The sequence below is a fragment of the Pleurodeles waltl genome, chromosome 3_2 (assembly GCF_031143425.1).
Source record: "Pleurodeles waltl isolate 20211129_DDA chromosome 3_2, aPleWal1.hap1.20221129, whole genome shotgun sequence".
Taxonomy (NCBI): Eukaryota; Metazoa; Chordata; class Amphibia; order Caudata; family Salamandridae; genus Pleurodeles; species Pleurodeles waltl.
The window spans coordinates 98,179,202-98,203,478 of record NC_090441.1 but is presented as its reverse complement, the minus strand read 5'-3'; the positions used below and the strand labels follow the sequence as shown (position 1 = coordinate 98,203,478).

Sequence of the window (24,277 nt, the reverse complement as noted above, 5' to 3'; positions counted from 1 at the left end):
AACACTATGTTCAAAGCACGTTGTTCCTTCCACCCTAGAAATGACCGTCCTTGTCGCACTACATACACCCTTCCTTGTGTTTTTCTATCTTTAAATCCCAGCTCTGCCTCAAAATACCCTAATACTGGCAGTTTGCCACCACTATACCCTTCTGGTAACACATCCGTGGGTTTAAGCTTGTTGTCTCTCAAACCACTCCATATTTGCTCGTCAATTAAAGTGAATGGTGAACATGAGTCCGCCCACATGTGTGTCCATTTCCCATTTATTTCCACAATACACCTAGGCGGTTTATATTCCTTAGTTTTGTTAAGTTGTGTGCACACTGTTGCATCCCCTTCCTCCACAGCTAAGACTTCCATCTCATCTTCACTTGTGCTACTATTCTCTTGTTCACTTCTCTTCACGACATTTACCGACTTCTTGAACTTATTCTCATTAACCATTCTGCACACTCTAGCAAAATGTCCAATTTTCTTACATTTGAAACACCTCGTGTTAATAGCTGGACAATTTTTTGCTTCCGCTAGGTGTTTACTACTTCCACACCTGAAGCACTCCTTTCTCTTCCCAAAGTTATCTCCAACCTTACTTTTATCTTTCTTGGAATCTCGTACTTCCCCTACTGTGTTTTGCTCATTAGTACTATTTGTGTTGTTGAGCTCCTTAACATATTGAGATGTACTCTCCATACGTCTAGCAACTTCCACCGTTTTGTCCAGCGTCGGATTTTTTAAACTCAACAATTTCTCTTGTATTTTGACCTCCTTCACTCTGTTAATGAATTGGTCACGAATGATTTCATCATTCAGATTTCTAAATTTGTACGAAATAGCTAGCCTACGTAGACTGTTAACAAACTGATCTATTGTTTCATCTTGTTTCTGAGCGCAAGAGAAAAACCTATGTCGCTCCACCACAATGTTGACTTTCCTTCCATAGTTTTCTTCTAACGCCTTAATGGCATTTTCGAATACATCATCCTCTTGGTCCGAATCTCCTCCTTGTGTGTCTTGTAATGGTAACGTTTTCAAAACTTTCCTTCCTTCCACCCCCAAACAATGCTTTAAAATTGCCAACTTCCTTTTTTCTACATACATCTCCCCACCAATGGCCTCTAAGTATGTAGAGAAAGCGTCTTTCCAATCTTCCCAGGCCATGCAGGGTTCACATGGAAGCTGTAAAAATGCTGGTGGTGGAGTTATAGAGTGTGTTGCCATGTCTACTATTCTCTGTCACTTATAACTTGTGTTAGCTCTTCCACTGTTCCTTTCTCTTTTTCTTTTTCTTTTTCCTGTATCAAAGTCCAAATTTTACATTGTACACTGTCAATAAAATAGTAATTTCTTAGTTTAAATACAGGTTGTTTTGTTTTTATAACTTCGTGTTGCGTTTCCAAGCAACACTGTTTCCTTTTTTTCCCCTCCCTTCTGTCTTGCTCGCTGTACGCGCGTTGCCTAGCAACTTTGCGCGTCAATCGCACCACGCGCTGGTCGTGTACGCGCGTTGCCTGGCAACTTTGCGCGTCAATCGCACCACGTGCTGGTCGCGCCACACGCCTGTAAATCTTCTCCTTTTCAAACGTGCCAGCGTCGCGCGCGCGTAAAGCCAGAAAAAACCACAGGACTTGCCGACGACTTTCCGCTCTGGGCACAGTACTGATCCTTCCTGTCTCCATGCAGCAACCTCAAGCGAACCTCAAGCACCTCTCTGTTGCGCTGCCAACAGCACTCTACCGGTCCAGGTCACGCTTGTCACTCCTCCATGGGCTCCAAACACCCTCGTCACCAATGATAAGTAGTGATGAAGGAAATCGACGTACACAGCTCCTTTACTATCGTAAGTACGTTTAGTCATTGAGCGACCTGGCCCGGCTGTCATCCACAGCTTCCTCTCCTCCAACTGCCTCCCCACTACCCGTTCTAGAACCATATTGCCCAGTTGCCAGGAGACAGCCAGGTTCTACTACATCACCTGAAAGTACAATACAACAGATACATCAATCCTCAAGAGCATGTGTGTGCAGTAGGTTTCCTTGCAACCATAATCTTTGGCCTTTTGAATAATACATACATCTTTGCAGAAAATCACATTACATTCTAGAAATGCTCCAGCTTGAAACTTACTGCAGTTGGCTTATGACCACCATCTGGATGTGTTCGCGTGCCTGTAAAATCTTTTCAAGCCGAGTGATGTCATAGGTGTTCGGATTTCTGAACGGTATGTCATTTGGCAGCCCTGTAACCTCTAAGGATTCTGGATTATCTCTGATGAGCTTGTATGGCACCAGAACAGGACGGTCCAAACCCAAAGCTTCTCCTGCAGAGTGAAAAAGAGCTGTATAATCCGTTGGAGGACAAATGACTAAGCAAAGCAACTGCGATACTCATAGTCAGTACCTTCTTTTAATTTACCAAATATGCACCATGGCTACATAGGTAGACTGCACACTATGGTCCTCCGCCGCCTGCCAAACTCTTCCTGCCATCAGGCCGCACAAGCGGCCTGCACCCCGCCGGCTCTATTAGGAGTTCACCGTAGGGCCAACGGTAGAAACAGAGTTTCCCCCCGCCGGTCCTGGGTTGAACAGGGCCTTAACATTGCAGCTGGCTCCTAATTGAGCCGGCTGCAATGTGGCGGTCGGCGGGTGCAGCATCACCCGTCGTGCATTCCACTATCCGTAATTTGGGCAGTGGAATGCGTGACGGGGCTGTGCATGGGGGCCACCCCAAGCCCCCCGTTCCGCCAGCCTTTCTGTGGCGGTGTAAACCGCCATCGAAAGGCTGGCGGACAGGGACTCGTAATCCCCAGGACATCGCTGCTTGCAGCGCTACTCTGACGGATTACAACCGCCGGGACCAGCAGGTTGCAGCCTGGCGGCAGCCTGGTGGTGTATGTGGTTGGCCACGGTCATAATGTCGCAGTCGGACAACCGCGACCCTTGCGCTCTGGTGACCGCCAGGGTCATAATGAGGCCATATGTTTTGCAAAATCAAAAGACCATGTAAGTGAGTTCATCACATGCAGCCACTGCATCACCTTCATACCACTTTGCATCACCTTGCCCACAAGTCCTGACCAATCATTGACAAAAGAGCTAAATTGAGGATCGTGAAGACCACTTCGGTAACTGAGCACAAACACAGTGAACTTTAATTTACAGAACAATGTTTACACAATGCCCCGGAGCAGCTCCCTTGGCTGATTTACAGATCACTATGATAGTTTTAGGGCTCTGGGCTCTTATATGTACTTTCAATGGACGTTGCCAGGAGTATGAATCACCTCCCAACACAAGGTCCAAAACCCCACGCTTTCTTGTTTGTTGATATGATGGGTGGTGGTGTGTTGTCCAAAAGAATTTGAGTGGTGCTCCTGATGATGTAAAGGAGAAAAGCTTTCATGGTAAGACTGACCAAATGTAATTCTAGCATGCTTATGGTCAGATGCTGCTATGACCCTATGAGGAGGCGTTTGTGAACACAGTATCTTCGGCCTACCACCGGCTGAAGGAAGGACCTACCACAAGTGTAGAGGTGACTATCCACAAACATACATTCAAATGACCCGACTAGAAGATCAGCACCGGGACTGAGAGGCACCGGATACTGCAGCTTTGCGTTCTCAAGAATCACTGAATGGCTCTCATCTGCCATTTCGTGTGAGGCACCAACAGAATGCACAAGGCCATGGGACCAAGCAGACGTAAGTCATGCAGAACCACAACCTTCTGATCACAAGGAAAAGGCTTTCTGTGGCTCGTATCCAGCACCAGCACAGCTCTAATGAAGGTTGACTCCTATCTTGGGAGTGAGGTGAGCCTTTTGGGCATTGAAAGTAAAGTCCAAATTGTGGAGCAAAGATACTGTGCACTGAAATATGTTATTTGACTAGCACTCAGTATTGTGTCTTCACCAGTCAGTAGCCCAGGTATGGAAATATATGGATTCCCTACTACCACAATTGTCAGCCCTTTTGTAGAGGAGCACGGTGTGGTCATCAGTATGAACGGCAGGACTGTGAACTGAGCGTTGACTCCACCGTAAAACTCAGATAATGTCTGTGGGTGAGGGGAACTGTCAGATAGAAGTAGTACCCCATGTGACCTGAAGACAACAGCCAATGCTCCACAATGTTGATAGAAGGACTTATCTTGAACTTGTCCTGCTGAATGAACAGGTTCCAGAGGAGAGAGTTGAGGATAGGTTTCAAACCTGTCCTTTAGAATCAAGAAGTTAAGGGAATAGAAACCTCTAACCCTTTCTGCTAGAAGCACCACCTCTGTCACCCCTTTGTTCAGTAGGGCAAGAATTCCGCCTCCAAAATAAATGTGTGTGCCAAAGAGCACATCCTGGTGGAAGCAGGGTAAGTTGGGCAGAGAGACAGGAAGGGCAGAGTGTCGCCCTTGCACATTAGCTGGATGACCCAATAATTAATCATGATAGCCTCCCAACTCGTGGCAAAATGGAAGATCCTCTCCACCAACAAAGATGGTCATCTAAGGAGGTGGGTAGTAAAAGGGGTTTTGGGGTGGCAGGTCTAGCAGAGAATGGAGGTGACTGGAACTGACGCTGATGAGTCCCTTATATCCACACTGCCCCAAAAGCAGCATTACATTTGATGGGGTAGCTGGAGTTGATAAGATGGTCCCTGCTGGAACTGTATAGCCCTAGAGCAGCCTAAACAAATTCCTGTATTCTTGGAGTTGAACTGTATTAACTGGGAATGCTAGGCCCTGTGAGTGAATCATAGCTCCATTTTTCCTGAAGCGTTCCATGGAGGACCTAGTCACTGTTGTAATACTGAAGAATACTTATGGACATTAAGAGAGTGCTGGACCCATGTCTATGACGTGCAGAAAAACTGAAGAGATTTCATGGCAACAGCTGTCATCTGTTGCTGGTAAGTGGAGTTGCAAACTGTGGTGCTAGAGAGCTGTTGCTTGAAAAAAGTTTCTAGTCTAGTTTGGCACTGGGAGGGACATTCATAACATGAAGAATCTGTAGGGAGTTATATCCATAAAATAGTATCTTCAGGAAGAGATCTTCCAATTGTGTAAATCTTATGAATGAAGCAGGAGAGAGTGAGACAGCGAAGTTTGGAAGGGTGAGGTCTGTAGAAGAATTATTTTAGCACACTGAACCAAACACTGAAGAATTATGTCCACCACCTCAGAACCTTGATACAACTTTCAATGTGGCCAAACGTTTATTTCCTGTCGGTGGCTCTGAGGTCCACAAGGAAAATAGATGAAGGAATGATCAGAAATATCTTACTATGGTCTTGTAGACAAGATGAGCCTGTGGCACAGTTAGAATTGGCAAATGTGGGAATGTCAGTTCACTCCCACGCTGGACACCACCATATGTGTTTGCCAAAGTATAAAGTTACCTTTATGGAGACTATGGTATTGTTAATCTGTTTATGATAAGAAAGTGCATATGTATGTTCTTTCTGATCCTAAACTGGTACATACTTGCCATCCTTTGTTGCAGTATCAGAAAGTGCTTCTAGGGCATACTTTGCACATCCACTATCATAATTATAGGTGTACATCACAGGTGGTAAACCACCTTCTGCTCCCACCCATGATTCAATCTGTCTTTTGTTCCTCGCCATACTTTGAGGGACTCATGGCAGGATGCGGATAACAGGAATAAGCATACGATGTGGAAGCACCATAAACATAACAGTATAATAATATTCCTCTCCGACTGTCAAGAAGAAGCAGATGTGTGTATGTAAATGAATATACATAAATTTTTATGGTTGTGTACCTTTGATGTGTAACAGCGTTTTCAATTAAGTCTATTAATTTTTTTAAGTTAAAACTAGTTTAATTTTAAACAAATTTAAGGAAGTTAATATTTAAGACTTATAGAAATAAAAAGAAGGAGTTTAAAAATAAATAAATAAATGGGTATATGGTTTTAATTTTTTTAAAAGTGTTTGGGGTAGCAAATGGTTTTTAGGGTTCATAGATGGGTAGAAGCTAGCGGTAGTAAAGGATTTTTAGGGTTCATGTATAGGTAGTGTTAACAGACAGAAGCACCTTTTTTAGGGTTCAGGGATTGGTAGAGGTTTTTTAGGGTTCTGGGGTGGGAAGTGATGAGGGACACTAAGGGGCTTGCTTAGGGGTAGTATGTTGGTTTTAGAGTTCAGGGGTGGGTTGTGTTTAAGGGTGGCAAGGAATTTTTGGGTTCAGGGATAGATAGTGTTTATGTATAGCAAGGGGTGCGGGATGGTAGTGTCTAGGGTTAGTAAGAGGATTTTTAGGGTTCAGAGATGAGTAGTATTTAGGGTAGCAAGGGGTTTTAAGGGTTCAGGAATGGGACATTTATAATTATTTGACTGAGTAAAAGAAATTCGATGAAATCTAATTAAAAGTCATATTAAAGAAAGAACATTTAAAATACTATTGCTAGTGTAATATAAATGTTGTATTTAGGAATTTTATATATATATGTATATTTATGCCTACATTTATATATAAGCAAACAAACACAAATGATGGACGGAATGTGGAACCAATCAAACATTCACCCCCAGTCACAGATCTGGGTTTAATCCATCAATTCTTTTGCTCACCATGCCACCCCAGTTTGGACCCAGCCATATGCAAATAAGTCTTGACCCTGTTCCCCATGGGAACAGTCCAGCCCGAACTGACAGGCCAGGTACTCCCTGGACCAAAAACAAGCATCATGGGACCGGTTTAAGGGTATCACCCTTCATCAGCCAGGCTAGCTCGAATCTAGTGGCACAGTGAGCCCGGGCACCACATCTGGGCATACCCCGCGCACTTATGGCGACAAAAGCAAACAAACACTAATAATTTTACCCCATGAGCCATGCTGATCATCCTTGATTACTTTCTGAAAGTGTACTCTCATGTCCTCGACCACATGAGGCACCATTATCTGAGCAATGTCCCAAAGGGCATAGTTGTAGCAAGTGAAAAGACAACTGGTCTAGGCGCTTTGATTCTCTATCCAAGGGAACAGTCGGAAGTGTGCTGGCTTACTGTCCTGAAGAACACAATGCCTGTATTACAAGGCTTTCTGGAGAAGGATGAGAGGAGAGAAACAGTGGATATCCAGGAGCAGGGTGATAACATCATTCTCCTAGTCTGTTAACCACAGAGGTGGAAGTGGGTTTATCACAGGCAGCTACAAAGCCAGGACAGAGGCCAAGCAGCCATCATTAACAGGTAGTAAATATTCCGCCATAGGAGCTGTCAGTAGGAGAACCTCAATAAGTACGTTGGTCTTAAGCTATAATGTGGGCAGTTGAGGATCCAGCACCTCAGCTGCCTTCTAAAGGAGTACAAGGAAGGAGATCACTCCAGGGTAGATGGCCCACTGGGATATCCCATCACCATCTTAGGCGAGGTGTTCCGTACAATGATTGATGAAAGGCCCAGGAAAACGTGCATGGTGCCAGTAGAGACCGGATCGGCTCAGAGGAGGATGAATCGGTTCTACAACAAACCAACTTTAGTTCTGAGTACTAAGATCCTGTAGGACACATAGGGCATCTGGGAAACTTACCCTTCCCCTGTTCTTGTGCTTTTTGTGTTTCCTGCATTTAACCCCTGATTAGTGAGAGGAATGTACACAACTTTGTCTATCATCCCTGGCATGATCCATGAGTAGCTGGACCTCATGTTTGATGGCCTTCAGGTGCATACTTTGACTGGATTCACAACAGTAAAAGTTATAGTCCATGCCAAGGCAGCAGAAACAAATGGAGTGCAGGTCAGTGATCGACATATGTATCTTACAGTCCTTGCACAGTTTAAGCCATGAACGCCTGGGTGGTGACATCGTACTGCACTAGTTAAATCTTTTGTGAGGAAAGCTCTCAACTCATCCTTGTGGAAGGCATGGACGAAAATGAACTGACGTGGTTGCGACAGGGTGGCTGATATGTGAGTTGGGATATGTCATCTGACACCACTTCCAACAGCAATATGAAGTCAGCACCTCTTACCAGTGACGCGAGAGCATGAGAAGATTCCAGATACAGACTGATACCTAGATGAACAAGTTACTTACGTTCAGTAATACACTTTCGAATAAAGACTCTTTCTAGTTGTAGATTCCTCACCTTTTGAATATTCCCCAGGCCTCAGAATGGACCTAGAAACTTTTCAGCAGTACCTCAGCACTCCAACTGGTGGCGCTGTCTGGCTCTGCACTGACGCCGATCCGAACGGGAAATGACGTGTGCAGCCTATAAAGGTGCCACCACTGCGTGCTGACTTCAGTTGCTTTCAAGGTTATCAATGTCCCCAGATGCAGAACCCCAAGAGCAAATTGGTTGTGAACAGTGTGCAGACTCCTAAACATGGGATCTTAATAATGGCTAGAGGCCAATCATGGAACGGGGAGGATGGGAGGGTCGATGAGGAGTCTGCAGCTAGAGTCTCTTCCAAAAAGAGCATTACTGAAGTTAAGTAACTTGTTCTTCTGATAGAGACTTCAAGCTGCAGATTCTTCACTTTTTAAATAGATACCAAAGTAGTACCTATTTGGAAGGGGGTCTGTGAATGGAGCCAAACCAGAAAGTCCTGCAGGACCAAGTGGGCAAAATGCCCCCCTCAGGGAACATGACTGTCTAGGCAGTAGTGCTTTGTGAACATATGGGGAACGCTCACGGAGCTGCCTGGCATAAGTCTCTGAGAGAGACTCTGCATGCTAATGCTGTGGTAGCAGCTTTGGTTCTGGCAGAATGAGCATACAGTCTTTCCGAGAGACTGCTTTTTAGGCATTGCGCCGCAAAGCCTAATCAGAGCAGGATATGGTTCTCTTCTGCAATACCTTGCCTTTGTTTCGGCCCAGAGAACCCCACAAAGAGCTAATCATCCATCTGGTGTTCTTTGGTACGATTAATGTAAAAGCTGAGCTCTCTTTTTAGATGCAAGTGATGGAGACTCTCCTCTTCCTTAAGACGGGTGAGGTGAAGCACAGAACACCAGCAGTAGACCGAAGTGGAACAGGCATCACAACTTTTGATAGATAAGATGCTCATGCCCACAGAATTAATTTGTCTGGTAGTCAGGTAGTGTATGATGGATTGACACAAAAGGCCTGAAAGCTCACTCACATGCCGTGCCGAGGTGATGGGAACAAGGACCACTGTCTTAATAGTAAGAAAGAGCAAGGGACAGCTGTGAAATGGCTCAAACGGAGTGCACATCAAAAAAGTGAGTAGCAGATTAAAGTCCACAAATGCATAAAGGAGACCCAAAATCCACTCCATGTGGAATGCATTACTGAGCGACAGATGGCTTAGAAACTCTAACACGCAGAAGTGCTGGCATTGCGCATTCTCAGCGGTGGCAAATAGATCAAACCAATGTACTCCCCATTTGCAGAAGATATTTTGCCCCACCTCCGTGTCACTGGCACTTATGATCTGCTAGGTACAGACAGCTGAGCTCACCTGCCCTGGCATTCAAGAAGCCTGCCAGGTGGTTTGCTACCAGGAAAATTTCCTGGAGGTCCTGCAATTTCCAGAGCCACAGCACCTTCTGGCACAGGCTCCCAGACCCCACTTCAGCATGTTGTTGCAATACCTCCAGGCAGTGGTGTTGTCTGTGGGTATCTGAAGCAGCCTCCCATTGATGGATGGAAGGAAGGCTTTTACCACCAAGCGGATGGTCCTCAGCTTCAGAAGGCTGACGTGGAGGAAGGACTCTGTCAGAGACCGGAGGCCCCCTAATCTTCACCTCTCCCAGATGGCATTCCCAACTCAGAAGCAATGCATCAATCACCACTGTTTTGGATGCGGAATAGAAAGGGGTGTGCCGCTCAACCAATTGTGGTCCAGCAAACACCACTGCAGGCCTTTTGCAGTCTTCTCCGAAATCTGAGAAGTCCCCTTGGTGTTGGGCCCGCTAGGACTTTAGATCCCACTGTCAAGCCTGCATATGCTACCTGGAATGTTTGATCAACAGGATGCAGAAAGCCATCAGGCCCAGTAACCTCAGAGTAAACCTCCCTGAATTTTAGGACAGAGGCCAAAAAATCGGGATTATAGCCTGAATGTCCTGGACATTCTTTGTCAGGGAAAAGGCACAAAACTGAATCGTGTTCCGAACAGCTCAGATTAAAGGCAGTGCCAGAGAAGGAGTCAGGTGTGACTTCAGAATGTTGATAGTGAACCCCAAGGATGACAAGAGGCTGGACATAGTCTGGAGTTGGTTGACGAATGCATGGGACACGCCAGCCTTAAAGGTAGGGAGAAGACTAGCACCCCTAACCTCAAAGGTATGCTGCTACCACTGCCATCACTTTGGTAAACACTCAAAGTGCACCAAACGGGAGCACTGCCAACTGAAAATGCTACTGTTCCACTACAAATTGCAGTAAGTGCTTGTGGGCTGTCAGAAAGACAGGTATATGGAAATAAGAGTCATGTAGGTCCAATGCCAACATCCATTCTTGAGGGTCGAGGGCAGATACGATATAGGCGAGGGTGAGCATTCTGAATTTTTCCTTGTGGAGGAGAGAGCGCAGTTCTTAAACAAGTTGCAGACCTCCATCTTTCTTGGGCACCCTCTCAACAGCTCCTTAGGCCAAAAGGGCTTGCACTTTCTGCCACAAAATGGAGAGATGGTTCTCCATCAGTCACTGGGGGGGAGGGATATGGTGGAATGTGTGAAGGAAAAGAGAGGAAGGGTAAGATGTATCCCCTGCAAATGAAATGATCTGTAGAATAACCTGCCCTGTGTTATTGCATGCCAACCTGGGAACAATTGGAAAATTTTGTCTCCCATAGGGTGGCCCACCATGGGCACGCTAAAGATGTTTGGCAGGTAGGGCTGCAGGAGCAGGGACAGAGTGAGCATCCTGAAGACCTTGGCTGCAGGGGTGGTGTGCACCACAGCCTCAAAAGCAAAACTGCTGGGTTCTTTGCTGAGGCAGGTGGTATGGGGCACCTCTATCTGTGAAAGGAGCTAGATATGTGTTTCAGTAGGCCAGGTGGGATGGACACGACAGAGAGTGTGTGGTAGCCCTATTCTCTTTAAAACACTCTAGAGTGGAATCAGCCTTGTCTGTAAACAGACAAGTACCATTGAAGGACATGTCCTTCAGGGAGGACTCAAATGTCCTCATTACAAAGTGGCGTTCGTACCGCCAACAGGTTGGCGGTACATTCGCCATATTATGACCGCAGCGGTAGCGCTGCAAACACACCGCCTGGACCGGCGGTTTACCGCCATGGATGTCCCGGCAGCCAAAATCCGCCAGGGCAGCGCTGCCCTGGGGATTGTGACTCCTCTTACCGCCAGCCTTTCCATGGCATTAGACACAGCCATGGAAAGGCTGGCGGTAAGGGGAGTCGCGGGGCCGCCAGACACAGCCCCGTTGCGATTTTCACTGTCTGCCTGGCAGACTTTGAAAAACGCGCTGGGTGCTGCGGCACCCGCCGCACCACCACATTGCCGCTAGGAGCCGTTATCCATTAGGAGCCGGCTGCAATGTTACGGCCGACATCCCCGCTGGGCCGGGCGAGCAGAAACTCTGTTTCCTCCCGCCGGCCCAGCGAGGATGTCCAAATGCGGCAGATGGGTTTTTGGACGCATGGGCGGCCGACTGGCGGTTCAGCGGAGGCCGACCGCCAAGGTTGTAATGAGGGCCATTATCACCTAAGAACCCAGTCAATCACACCCATGCATGGCGGCGAATAGCAACATAGCTGCTGATGGCCTGTCCGATGGAAATGGTGGTGTCCAAGCCACAACAAATCATGAACTTGACTGCATCACAACTGTCTTGAATTGCCCGACCAAGAACGAGATGGAGATCTTCAGGCAGACCAGGTAAGACTTGTGTCATGAGTCGCAAATGGTGTTTGAATGATGTCCCCAACAAACAACTGCTGTTAACTTATTGGAGTACCATGCTGGTAGAGGAAAACCCCTTGTTTCCCAAATGTTTTCACTTGCTTAAATTCCCTATCAAAGGGAGTGGGAGGAAAATTGTATTAGTTAGACCCGCTTGTGGAGGCTTCCATCATTAGAATTTCTGTGGAAACGTGCTGCAAGAGAAAAACCATGGACCGGCATCAGTAGTGGAGCCTGAAGTGGGTTTGGGACTGGAGCCGGAGGCAAGACTGGTTTGGAGAGTCCAACTAGAGCTGCAGGCAAATGCACCAACGGTACTCCAGATGGAAGGCCTCTGCCGATTGGGGCCACAAGGCGTGCCAGTGGGAGTCAGTAGAGATCAGAAGAGACATAGCATAGCTCTCAGAACTCTTCGATCTGATGCAGCGTGAATGTTGGCCCTGGAATCCCGTGGTTGTGCAGGGAACTAGCTGCGGGATTGGCTCCAAAGTCTGCAGACTTCATGAGCGAGATCAGAAACTGTTGTGCCACCGCCATGCCTGTTCAGGTGAAGGCAAGTGAGGTGAGGGGCAGAATCCTGCTTCGATTTCTTGTGCTTCTCCTTTGACTTAACTGATGATTTTGACCTCAATGAACAATGACTTCTAGAGCGGCTTTTGTTGACTCTCAGATCGAACTTCAGACACAGACTGCAACTTGCAGTGGGCCTGGTGAGGAGTCCTTTTATGCTTGGCGATAAGATGCTTTCTTTCGTGATCCCTGAAGGCCTTCGGGTTCATCTACGTGCAGTCGCTGCAGGCCTCGGCATTGTGGCCCAACCCCAGACACCGCAGGCACAGCTGGTGGAGATCTCTCACAGACATTTGTTTGCGACAGTCCCTAAAGGGCTTAAAACATGTCATCTTTGGGAATCCCTTGTGCGCTGAAAAAAACTTGAGGTAAATGTTTCTGAGAGATACAAAGAGAGCTCTGCATCCACACCTGGTGATGCACAAAGAAAGGAACTGACATCAGCGTGCCAAGGTAGCAACTATGTAGGCTCCGCATGTCATTTCTGGAGCAGAATGGTGTCAGTATGGAGCCACACAGCGGCGGCTGATAGCGCACAGAGGTACTTCTGATTTGTTTTTGGATCCAGTCTTATATTCAAAAGGTGAAGACTCTGGGACTAGAAATCTCTATCAGAATTATTATTTAACAAATAATGAATCTGCGTGGATACATGGCAGGCCATACATAGTGGGAGATGGACAGCCACAACTGGTCGGGCATAGGGCCTGGGCCCTGCAGCCAACACCTGCAGCACAAATCTAAAGGCCCTGCACAGCACAGGTTGGGAACAGGGCCTAGCCGAAGGCTCCATTGTGCATGGATGAAGCTGTACACAGCCAGGCTTGAAAATATGAAAGTCATTAAAAAAACAATGAAGTTCACTGAAACAACTGCAGTTAAAGTGACCTATGGTACTGGTTTAAACTCATCCAACCACTGAAATTCGCCAGTTAAGGTTAGCAACACACACAACAAGTGCCACAACCCATAACACCTGCCATGCTGAAAACACCAATTTGTCAAAGGTACAGAAACAAACAAAAAGAGCATTCAATAGGCCAACATGGCACCATTGCGGTGGGGTAAGAGGGTGGCCAGCTGAGGACCTGTGTAGAGAGTCTGCTTGCGGGGAGGTGTGACGATGCAACAAGAAGAATAGCAAGAGTATGCAGGGGCAGGGGTTCGGGCAGTGTGGGGTCAATTGAGGGTGAGGAAAACATGAGAAGCGGGGAGAGAGGAGCAAGAAGGCGGGGATAAGGACAGAGCTTACTGGTCTTCCATGCAGCAAGAGCCAGATTGCTGGACGTTGGCTGTTTAACAGCTGAAGTGGGAACAAGCTGTGGTGCAGCAGATCTTGCCGCTGACTAGGTCTGGAAGCAGCAGCACAAGCCAAGTGCTGTGGATAAGGATATAGTCAGAAGGGGGGGGTCTTGGGCTGCTATTTATGGTCCCAGTCCATCAGTGCATGAGTGGCGGGCTCATTCAGAGTTTGAAATGGTGGTGTGTGAAGGGGCCGCTAAGGAGCATGGTAAGCCAAAAAAGGACTCTGGTGGAGAGCAGAGAGGAGGCTCTGACTGCAATTGAGACAAGAATAAAGATAGAGGAGAGTGTGCACAAGGTGAGGACAAGTGAGAGGACTGGGGAAAGGGCTAAGGTCCCCCAGGAGTCCAGTAGGTACAGTCTGAGGTCTGGGAAGGTGTTGGAGGTGGACCTAGCTACACCTAAAGGACTACAAGGAACTAGAGGAGAGACTGTAGGTGGAGCAAGTGGGTTACAGATTGCAAAGCCTTCTAAAATTTCACAGAGGAACATTTAAAATGGGTAAAAACTACCCAAAACACCAAAATTAAAATAACACTTTCCTTAAAGTCTTTTATCAAGGTGGATGCTGAGTCAAGTGAGGATGTTTGGGGTGTAGGGAAGGAGAAGAAGGTAGAGAGCAAGGCGGAGATGGCCACGGATGGGGTGAAGGACATCACAGTGGGTGAAGTAATGATGGAAAAAAACGTGAGGTCTGAAGTAGTGTCAATACAGTAACCTAGCGAGAGCTTAAGGAGTAACTGACTACATTGCTGTGAGATAGGATGGAGAAAGTTGAGAACAACACTGGGAGGAGCAATCTAAGAATAATGAGGGGGGTGGAACGAGGGGACTTGAAGGCATTTGTAATCAGCCTCCTTAAAGAGTACAGTGGAGCCAGAAGATGTCTATTTTGATCTGCACATGAAATTGAAGACCCCTTTAAGTTGAATCAGGAATGGAGCAAACCAAGGAAGATACTGGTAAATTTTCTGACGAATAGCATGAAGGAGCAGATATAGGGGACAGCTCACAAAGCTAAATCTCTTTAGGCGAACGGGCTGAACTTAAGCAAAAGGTCTGATCTATATAGGCAGATACATGACAGACAGTGGGATTTGGGTAAGAGGATGGAGGGAGGAGTTAAAGGAGATGAGGTAAAGACCCAGCTGAAGTTCCATGCACTTTTTAAAAGTCATGCACATCAATGTCATGTTCAATTTTAGGCACCCAGGGGAGGTGGACCAGTTCATCCAGACGTATAAATGGGGAAGGGAAAGTAAGAGGTCCGCTATAAGGTAAATCTGCAGATAAGAAAAACACCCCGCAGGCAGACTCAAATCTTGACAATGGGAATGTTAAGGAAGGTAAGGTGGAGTGTTCACCAAAAGGAGGGAATGGGGTAAGGTGTATGGGAAGATGTGATGGGGTAGGTAGCAAAAGGGAGAAAAAAAGTCCTCATGTACACCTTGTCAAAGTAGGGATTGTCTGAGTTTATACTGTGAAGCGAGACAGCCAGAGAAGTCTACATGGGATGGCTATTGATGGGGTGTCAGATCGAGCATTAGCAGTGCTGCCATGGAATGTGAATGTATTGAGAGTTTGAAATAAACAAAGATTAGCATTGAGTTATCTCGAAGAGCATGGAGCAGATGTCATGATATTGCAGGAGACACAACTTAGGAAAAAATAAAGTATGGCACTGTATAAGAAAGAAGTGTGTATTGAGGATTTAGTGGCAACAGGTAAGTCATGCTGAATGAAAGTTATGGGGATTTTGGTTAGACATCATGCCACAGTAGAGCTGATGGACAGTAAAGTGTATGATAAAGGAAGATGGGCGATAGCCAGGATAAGGGTAAGATCTAGAACCCTGGTCTCTGTGGGGTTTTCTGGCCCTAAAACAGATGACCCGGGTGCTTTGAGAGAGGTTCTTCTGGCTGTGTAAGATTATGACTCCCCCATAATAATGAGTGTGTAGTTTAATACTGTGACGGACAGTAGATTAGATAGATCTTCGATATGCCCTCAGTAGAATGCATCCAAGTCTTGATCCTTTTTGTCTTTTATGTTGGAAGAGCTGGGATTAGCAGATGTATGGAGAGTGAGGGCCAGAGACCGCTATTGCTGATGGTGCTGGTAACTGATTGTAGGGTCAGGAGAAGTAGTTTTGGCCCACCCCTATACTAGGGCCTAAACAAAAGGAGGGGCGGAGTGCCTGAAAAGAATCCATGGCCTTGGCTGTGGTTGTATTTGTTTTTCTTCTTGAATAGGTTTAAGAGATGCTGTTTGCCCTATGGCTTGAAGCCAAGCATGACACCGAATGGAAACACTGGAGTTAAGCTCCCTGGCTAGAATATCAGCTGTATAAAGGGTGCAGCAGATAGTGGTGTTTTCAATCCCTTCAATACCGCAGTGTCTTTTTCGTGGGAAGGTGAGACAGGCTGGACAGGCAGCCTCGTCATGTTCAGGAGACAAGCCCAGGTTACAAACCTGGTGCTGGTCGGTCCAAGGATAATTGAGTGACAATGAGGGCAGTACTGGGAAGGAGTGTCGGGTGGAGACCAGTTGCTGAAGCTGCATGGGCATTAAGACCAGAAGAAAACCCAAATGAAGAAAGCTTTTTCACGGAAGAGGATACACTGAATACAGCCGATGACAAATGCCACAAGGCGTTGATTCAGAGTGCATTCAATAACGCTTCCAGACCCAACAGTGGAAAAGAAAACAATCTAACACTGGAGCTGATCCTTATGCTCATTACCAGTCACAGTAGGAGTCACTATATCTCATGACATGGCCTATTTTGGTCAGGTAGCACACTCCCCATGCGCACAGCACCACCAAGGCGTGCCTGTGTCTCCCCCTCCCCGCCCTCGCTGCGTCTAGGGATCGAGGCCCTTCGGGACCCGATCCACTAGTGTCTCTCTGCCCCTTCTGCCTTCACTCTTTTTCCTTCAATCAACCTTGACTCTCTTCTCTGCTTTCTAGCCTTTGACTCAGTTTTCACCTCTTTTTTGCCTTTCTGCATTTTCCATCTTTTTCTCTTTTGCCTTTCCGATTTCCTCGCTTTTGCTGTTTCCCGCTCCTTTTTTCCCGCTCCCCCCGGACACCCATTCGCCAACTCCGCCCGCCTCCCAGCTGCTCCTCTCTCCCCCCTCCCTTCTTAATGGCGGTCACTGTGCGCTAGGGCGAGTGTCTACTGACCTATTTTGGCCAGGTAGCACACTCCCCACGCGCACAGCACCACCAAGCCGTGCCCGTGTCTCTCCCTCCCCGCCCTCGCTGCGTCTAGGGATCGAGGCCCTTCGGGACCCGATCCACTAGAGTGTCTCTCTGCCCCTTCAGCCTTCACTCTTTTTCCTTCAATCAACCTTGACTCTCTTCTCTGCTTTCTAGCCTTTGACTCAGTTTTCACCTCTTTTTTGCCTTTCTGCCTTTTCCATCTTTTTCCATCTTTTCCTCTTTTGCCTTTCCGATTTCCTCGCTTTTGCTGTTTCCCACTCCTTTTTTCCCACTCCCCCACCCCCCCTGTGCCTCCATTCGCCCCCTCCGCCTGCCTCCCAGCTGCTCTTCCCTTGCCCCTCCCTTCTTAATGGCGGTCGCTGCACGCTAGGGCGAGTGTCTACTGACCTATTTTGGCCAGGTAGCACACTCCCCACGCGCACAGCACCACCAAGCCGTGCCCGTGTCTCTCCCTCCCCGCCCTCGCTGCATCTAGGGATCGAGGCTCTTTGGGACCCGATCCACTAGAGTGTCTTTCTGCCCCTTCAGCCTTCACTCTTTTTCCTTCAATCAACCTTGACTCTCTTCTCTGCTTTCTAGCCTTTGACTCCGTTTTCACCTCTTTTTTGCCTTTCTGCCTTTTCCATCTTTTTCCATCTTTTTCTCTTTTGCTTTTCCGATTTCCTTGCTTTTGCCGTTTCCCGCTCCCCGCTGCCCGCACCCCGATTCACCCACTCCGCCCGCCTCCCAGCTGCTTCTCCCTTCCCCCTCCCTTCTTAATGGCGGTCGGGCTGCTGGCGCGCCAGAGGCAAGCCCGTCCGCACCTAGACCGCGCCCAGCGCCAGAACCTCTGGCCCCGGCAACAGCCACCCCGTCAGAATCCGCTACAGCGTCAACACCCTCCGCGCACTCAACACCGGCCGAGACACCACCTGCTTCCAGGCTTCTCCAAAGAGCACGCATGGACCCTTTTCCTGCCACAACTGCAGCTTCACCTGCACCAGAGCCCACAAACCTCCTAGAGCCAAGACCAACCACCTCCGCTGCATACACGCCATTGAACTCTGGGACCTGCTCGACTCCACCACCCCGGACGTGGCCTTTCTAACCGAAACCTGGTGGAATGAGTCCTCAGCACCCGACATCGCCATAGCCATCCCGGACGGATACAAAGTCTCCCGTCGAGACCGCACCAACAGAACCGGAGGAGGTATAGCCATCGTCCACAAAGCCACCCTCGAAGTCAAGACCACCCTGGACGACTCCTTCTGCGCCGCCGAACTCCTACACTTTCAAGCCTGCACCGACCCTAACACCACGCTCAGAGGAACACTCATCTATAGACCTCCAGGACCCAGGGCACCGTTCAGCAACACCATTGCCGACCTGGCCAGCACCCACGCACTCGCCTCCACGGACTACATCCTCCTCTGGGACCTGAATTTCCACCTCGAAAACAACAATGACACCAACTCCACCAACCTGACTGAAAACCTCACCAACCTCGGCTTCACACAGCTCGTCAACACACCCACCCACACAGCTGGTCACACTCTTGAACCCCATCTTCTCCACAAGCTACCATGTCACCTTCAGCCACACCACCGAACTATACTGGACCGACCACCACTGCACCCATTTCACCTTCAAGAAACAAACAGAACACCACCTCACCGAACAACCACCACGCCGACGATGGGTCAAAATCACCGAAGATCAACTAACCAACGCCCTAGCCCAGAAACCACCCACCAACCCCACCGAGCCTGACACCGCCGCACACAACCTCAAGCTATGGATCAACGACTGCACCGACCACCTTGCTCCACTCAGCAAACCCTCCAACAACCACGTCAACAAAAAAGCCACCTGGTTCACCAACAACCTCCAAGCCTCCAAAAGCCACTGCCAGAAACTCAAGCAAATATGGCTATTCGAACGCACTCCAAACAACCACACGGCACTCAAGGATGCTACACTCAAACACCACCAACTCATCAGGCTAGCAAAAAGATCCTCCTTCAAAACCCACCTAAAAAAACAACACCCACGACTGCAAAGAACTTTTCAACATCGTAAAAGAACTCTCCAGCCCAAGCGCCACCGTCAATGACATCACCCCCTCCCAAGAACTATGCGACGCCCTAGCAACCGCCTTCCACCAGAAAATCACTGACATCCACGACAGCTTCAACTCCCTTCATACCTCGTACACTCCTATTCCGCCCTCCACAAACTCCACCCGCTCCAGCCGACTGACCTCCTGGACCAGCATCAGCGACGACGAAACCCGCAAGACCATGAACTCCATCCACTCCAGATCACCATCAGACTCCTGCCCTCACCACATCTTTAACAAAGCTGACACAGCCATCGCTCCACACCTACGGAAAGTCATCAACATCTCCTTCGAAACTGCAAGATTCCCGGAAAGCTGGAAACACACCGAAATCAACGCTCTTCTAAAGAAACCAAAAGCGGATCCCACGGACCTTAAAAACTTCCGGCCCATCTCCCTCCTTCCCTTCCCGGCAAAAGTAATTGAGAAAATCGTCAACACTCAGCACACTCGGTACCTTGAAGACAACAACATCCTTGACCCCTTCTAGTCCGGCTTCAGGCGTAACCACAGCACCGAAACCGCCCTCCTTGCAGCCACAGACGACATCAGGAGCCACCTCGACAACAGAGAAACATCAGCCCTCATCCTCCTAGACCTCTCGGCTGCCTTTGACACTGTCTGTCACCACACCCTGAAAGCCCGCCTCGCGAAGCAGGAATCCAAGACCAGGCCCTCGAATGGACCGCATCAATCCAAGGCCTTCAACATCATCTGCGGCGTACCCCAGGGCTCATCCCTCAGCCCGACGCTGTTCAACATCTACATGGCCCCCCTCGCACAGGTGGCCCGTCAGCACAACCTCAACATCATCTCCTACGCCGACAACACCCACCTCATCCTTTCCCTCACCAAGGACCCTCGCACCGCCAAAACCAACCTCCACGAAGGACTGAAAGCCATCGCCGACTGGATTAGAGACAGCAGGCTAAAACTGAACTCGGACAAAACAGAGGTCCTCATCCTTGGGCCCACCCCCTCCGCCTGGGACAACTCATGGTGGCCGGCCTCGCTGGGTCCCCCACGACACCCACCGACAGCGTACGAAACCTCGGCTTCACCCTCAACTCATCTCTCTCCATGTCAAAGCAGGTCAACGCCGTCTCCTCCTCCTGCTACAACACCCTCCGCATGCTTCGCAGAGTCTATAAATGGATCCCAACAGAAACAAGAAAAACAGTAACCCAGGCCCTCGTCAGCAGCAGACTCGACTACGGCAACATCCTCTACGCCGGCATCCCATCCAAACATCTACAACACCTACAATGCATCCAGAACGCCTCCGCCAGACTCATCCTCAACATCCCTTGCTACAGCCACATCACCCCCCACCTAAGAGACCTTCACTGGCTCCCCATCGAAAAGAGGATCACCTTCAAGCTCCTCACCCATGCACACAAGGCACTCCACAACACCGGACCAACATACCTGAACAGCAGACTCAACTTCTACACCCCCACCCGGCAACTCCGCTCCGCCAACCTCGCCCTCGCCTCCATCCCCCACATCCGGCGCAAATCTTCCGGCGGCAGACCATTCTCGTACCTCGCCGCCAAAACCTGGAACACCCTCCCGTCTGACCTAAGACAGACCCAGGACCTGCTGTCCTTCAGAAGACTCCTCAAGACCTGGCTCTTCGAGCAGTAGCAGCACTTCCACCCCCCCACACCCCCCACAGCGCCTTGAAACCCTCACAGGTATGTAGTGCACTTTACATATAATTGATTGATTGATTGATTGAAAGACTTCATAGAAGAAAAGCTCGAAAGACTTCTTAGAAGAAAAACAAGTTGGACATGTCTAAACCCACACTACATAGCAGGAGTATACAGAGCATGAATATCTACAGCTAAGCAAGTGATGAACATAAAGATATATATATATATATATGGAAAATGTCACTTACCCAGTGTACATCTGTTCGTGGCATGTTTCGGTGCAGATTCACATGCAATGCATATTCTGCCATCTAGTGTTGGGCTCGGAGTGTTACAAGTTGTTTTTCTTCGAAGAAAGTGTTTTTGAGTCACTGGATCGAGTGACTCCTCCTCTTCGGCTCCATTGCGCATGGGCATCGACTCCATGTTAGATTGTTTTCCCGTAGAGGGTAAGGTAGGAGTGATAGAGTATAAAGAAAAGAGATGTCCATGCAAATGCAATATATATATATATATATATATATATATATATATATATATATATATATATATACACAAATGAAAGTTGAACTTAAATGGCTACAGGCTCCCGGGGAGGTGGGAGGGTGCATGTGAATCTGCAGCGGAACATGCCACGAACAGATGTACACTGGGTAAGTGAAATTTTCCGTTCAATGGCATGTGTAGCTGCCGATACACATGCTATGCATAGACTACAAAGCAGTTTTACCTCCCATAAAAGCGGTGGTCAGCCTGTAGGAGTTGAAGTTGTTTGAAATAGTGTTCTTAGTACGGCCTGTCCTACTGTGGCTTGCTGTGTTGCTAACACATCTACACAGTAATGCTTAGTAAATGTATGCGGTGTTGACCGAGTGGCTGCTTTACAAATTTGAGCCATTGGTATGTTACCTAAGAAAGCCATTGTAGCCCCTTTTTTCTGTGTGGAATGTGCTTTAGGTGTAACTAATAGCTGCCTTTTAGCTTTCAGGTAACATGTTTGGATACATTTTACTATCCATCTAGCTAACCCTTGTTTTGAAATAGGGTTACCAGTATGTGTTTTTTGGAATGCTACAAATAACTGTTTGGTTTTCCTAAAGGATTTTGTCCTGTCGATGTAATACATTAAGGCTCTTTTAATATCTAATGTATGCAGGGCTCTTTCTGCTACAGAGTCTGGCTGTGGGAAGAAGACTGGTAGCTCCACTGTTTGATTAATATGAAACGGTGATATCACTTTTGGGAGAAAGTTTGGGTTTGTTCGAAGCACAATGTTATGTTTATGTACTTGTATGAACGGTTCTTGATTGTGAAAGCTTGGATTTCACTAACTCTTCTTAATGAAGTAATTGCGACTAGGAAGGCAACTTTCCATGTTAAGTATTGAATCTGGCATGAGTGCATAGGTTCAAATGGTGGATCCATAAGTCATGTGAGCACTATGTTTAGATGCCACATAGGTATTGGAGGTGTTCTAGGTGAAATGATGCGTTTTAATCCTTCCACGAAGGCTTTGATAACAGGGACTCTAAATAAAGAGCTGTGTTGTATATTTTGCAAGTACGCAGAGATTGCAGTAAGATGTATTTTAATGGATGAAAAGGCTAAATTTGCCTTTTGTAAATGAAGCAAATAACTTACAATGTCTTGTATTGATGCTGAAAGAGGAGTAATTTGTTTAGATTGATAGTAATACACAAATCTTTTCCATTTGTTTGTATAACACTGCCTGGTAGTGGGTTTCCTTGCTTGTTTAATTACTTCCATACACTCAGTTGGTAGTTGTAGCTATTTAAACTCCATGACTTCAGGAGCCAAATCGCTAGATTGAGTATTTTGAGATTTGGATTCCTGATTAGTTGTCTGTTTTGTGTTAACAGATCTGGTCTGTTCGGGAATTTGATATGTGGTACTACTGACAGGTCTAATAGCGTTGTGTACCAGGGTTGACGTGCCCACGTTGGCGCTATAAGTATGAGTTTGCTTTGACGCAGTTTGTTGACTATAAATGGAATGAGCGGGAGAGCGGGAAAAGCGTAAGCAAATATCCCTGACCAGTTCATCCATAGAACATTGCCTTTGGATAGGGGGTGTGGGTACCTGTATGCAAAGTTTTCGCATTTTGCATTTTTGCTGGTGGCGAATAGATCTATGTCTGGTGATCCCCAGTGGTGAAATTATGGATGGAACACTTGGGGATGAATCTCCCACTCATGTGTTTGTTGATGTTCTCGGCTGAGAACATCTGCCAGTTGGTTGTGTATCTCTGGAATGTATTGTGCTACAAGGTGAATGTTGTTATGGATTGCCCATTGCCAATTTGTTTGGGCTAGGAGGGAGAGTTGTGATGAATGGGTCCCTCCTTGTTTGTTTAGATAATACATTGTTGTCATGTTGTCTGTTTTGATAAGGATGTTCTAGTGAGTGAGAAGAGGATGAAAAGCTTTAAGTGCTAGGAATACGGCTAGCAATTCTAGGTGATTTATATGAAACTGTTTGTGTTTGGCGTCCCAGTATCCTTGAATGTTGTGATTGTTGAGGTGTGCCCCCCAGCCAATTATTGATGCATCTATTGTAAGTATGGTCTGAGACACAGGGTCTTGAAAAGGCCGCCCTTTGTTTAGGTTTGTGGAATTCCACCACTGAAGTGATATGCATGTTTGGCGGTCTATCAACACTAGATCGTGAAGTTGACCACGTGCATGTGACCATTGCTGTGCAAGGCACTGTTGTAAAGGCTGCATGTTTAGTCTTGCATGTGGGACAATGGCGATACAGGATGCCATCATGCCCAACAGTTTCATGACGAATTTGACAGTGTGCTGTTGGGCTGGCTGTATTTGTGTCAAGATATTGCGAAATACTTGGGCTTGCAAGTGATGTTTGTGTATTTAGTGTGGCTCCTAAATACTGTCGAATTTGCGCAGGTTGTAGGTACGATTTTTGGTAGTTTATGGAGAACCCTACGGTGTGTAGGGTTTGTATTACATAATGCGTATGTTTTTGGCACTGTGTATGGCTGTTGGATTTTATGAGCCAATCGTCGAGCTATGGGAAGACATGAATGTGTTGTCTTCTTAGGTAGGCTGCTACTACTAGCAGGCATTTTGTGAATACTCTGGGAGCTTTTGGTATTCCGAAGGGTAACACTTTGAACTTATAATGTTTTCCCTGAATTACAAACCTGAGGTATTTTCTGTGTGCTGGATGGATGGGTATGTGAAAATACGCAACCTTGAGGTCTAATGGTGCCATGAAATCTTGCTGCTGTAGCAGTGGGACCACATCCTGTAGTGTTACCATGTGAAAGTGTTCTGACAGGATGTAAAGATAGAGGGTTCTGAGATCTAATATTGGTCTTAAGGTTTCGTCTTTTTTGGGGATGAGGAAATACAGTGAGTATTTGATCTTGTGGCACAAGCTCTATTGCTTGTTTGAGTAGAGATTTTACTTCCTCTTGTAACATGGTGATATGTTGTGTGGAGAGATTGTGTGGTTTTGGTGGAATATTTGGGGGCATTTGTGCCAATTCTATGCAATAGCCATTGCGGATAATAGATAATACCCAGT

General features: G+C 47.3%; 1 protein-coding gene across 4 annotated transcripts in view; it reads right to left on the bottom strand.

Annotated features, from left to right (window-relative positions):
• Positions 1–24,277, bottom strand: part of GTF2IRD1 (GTF2I repeat domain containing 1) — a 561,920-nt gene that overhangs the window by 53,094 nt on the left and 484,549 nt on the right. For all 4 annotated transcript variants that reach the window (XM_069226907.1, XM_069226904.1, XM_069226906.1 and 1 more), the window contains exon 25: positions 2,127–2,319. In XM_069226907.1, coding sequence (XP_069083008.1) covers positions 2,127–2,319 — 193 coding nt within the window. The remainder of the gene's footprint in view (positions 1–2,126; positions 2,320–24,277) is intronic.